Here is a 1255-nt window from a genome sequence, read left to right as displayed (position 1 = left end):
TTCAAAGTGTCATCTTTTGTGCCTTAAAAAAGGAGAGAGAGCCAATTTTAGTTGTTTGTTTGGTGTGTTTGTAAATCACCTTGAGACTCACGTGGGAGGTGATTCATAAATTAATGAACTCGGTCATATAATAAAATAAGTAGCTAAGTATTTACGCCCACCCTCCCCCAGATACAGAAGAAAGATTGCCAGAGCCAAAACAGCTAAGAGGGGCAGAAAGAAGTGGCCGAGAAGAATGAGCTCTGCTGTGGAAGCTGCCCCAGCCCCGCTGTGCTTTCAGATTAATGGCTCCTGCTACCGAACCCTACATCCCTTTGGGGTCCAGCTAACCATCTACGTGGTCTGTGCCCTGGGCATGCTACTTACAGTCCTGGGGAACCTGCTGGTGATTATTTCCATCTTCCACTTCAAAATCCTTCACACCCCCACCAATTTCTTGCTGCTCTCCCTGGCCTTGGCAGACCTCCTGCTAGGCTTAACAGTCCTTCCCTTCAGCACGATCCGATCGGTGGAGAGCTGCTGGTACTTCGGGGATGCCTTCTGCCATTTCCACACCTTCCTGGACACGGTCTTCTGCTTAGCATCCATTTTCCACCTCTGCTTTATCTCCATTGACCGCCACTGTGCCATCTGCGACCCTCTGCGCTACACCACCAAGTTCACCGTGCGGGTCGCTGGCATCTACGTCGTGGTCGGATGGGGAGTCCCTGTGCTTTACACGTCCATCTTCCTCTATAGCAAAAGAGTTGAGGAAAGTTTAGGCCAGTTCTTGCAGGACATGCCTTGCGTTGGGAGCTGCCAGCTGCTGTTCAACAAACTCTGGGGCTGGATAAACTTCCCACTCTTCTTCTTCCCCTGCCTCATCATGGTAGGGCTGTATGTCAAGATATTTATTGTGGCGACCAGGCAAGCCAAGCAGATAAACAGTGTCAATCAGAGAGCCGGGTCCATGCGTCGGTCGGGAGCGACAAGGCGAGAAATGAAGGCAGCGAAAACACTGGGAATCGCTGTTGGCATCTACCTCTTATGCTGGTTGCCTTTTACCGTGGACACAATGGTAGACAGCCTTCTTGATTTCATTACCCCACCTGTTGTGTTTGATGTTCTCATTTGGTTTGCTTACTTTAATTCAGCCTGCAACCCTTTGATTTATGTGTTTTCCTACCACTGGTTCAGGAAAGCTGTAAAGCTCGTTTTATCTCGTCAGATCTTCTATACAAGAACATCTACTGTGGACTTGTACCAGGAAGAATAA

General features: G+C 48.9%; 1 protein-coding gene across 1 annotated transcript; it reads left to right on the top strand.

The window, feature by feature from the left end:
• Positions 1–235: 235 nt before the first annotated feature.
• TAAR5 (trace amine associated receptor 5) lies at positions 236–1255 on the top strand. Its single transcript, XM_033145512.1, has one exon. It carries the CDS (start codon positions 236–238, stop codon positions 1253–1255), a length of 1020 nt encoding a protein of 339 aa, XP_033001403.1.

This window comes from Lacerta agilis, chromosome 3 (genome assembly GCF_009819535.1).
Source record: "Lacerta agilis isolate rLacAgi1 chromosome 3, rLacAgi1.pri, whole genome shotgun sequence".
Classification (NCBI taxonomy): Eukaryota; Metazoa; Chordata; class Lepidosauria; order Squamata; family Lacertidae; genus Lacerta; species Lacerta agilis.
This window is presented reverse-complemented; position numbering and strand designations above follow the sequence as displayed.

Bases quoted from the DNA above. Each gene is read 5' to 3' on its own strand.
- TAAR5 (XM_033145512.1), top strand. From the start codon at position 236: ATGAGCTCTGCTGTGGAAGCTGCCCCAGCCCCGCTGTGCTTTCAGATT.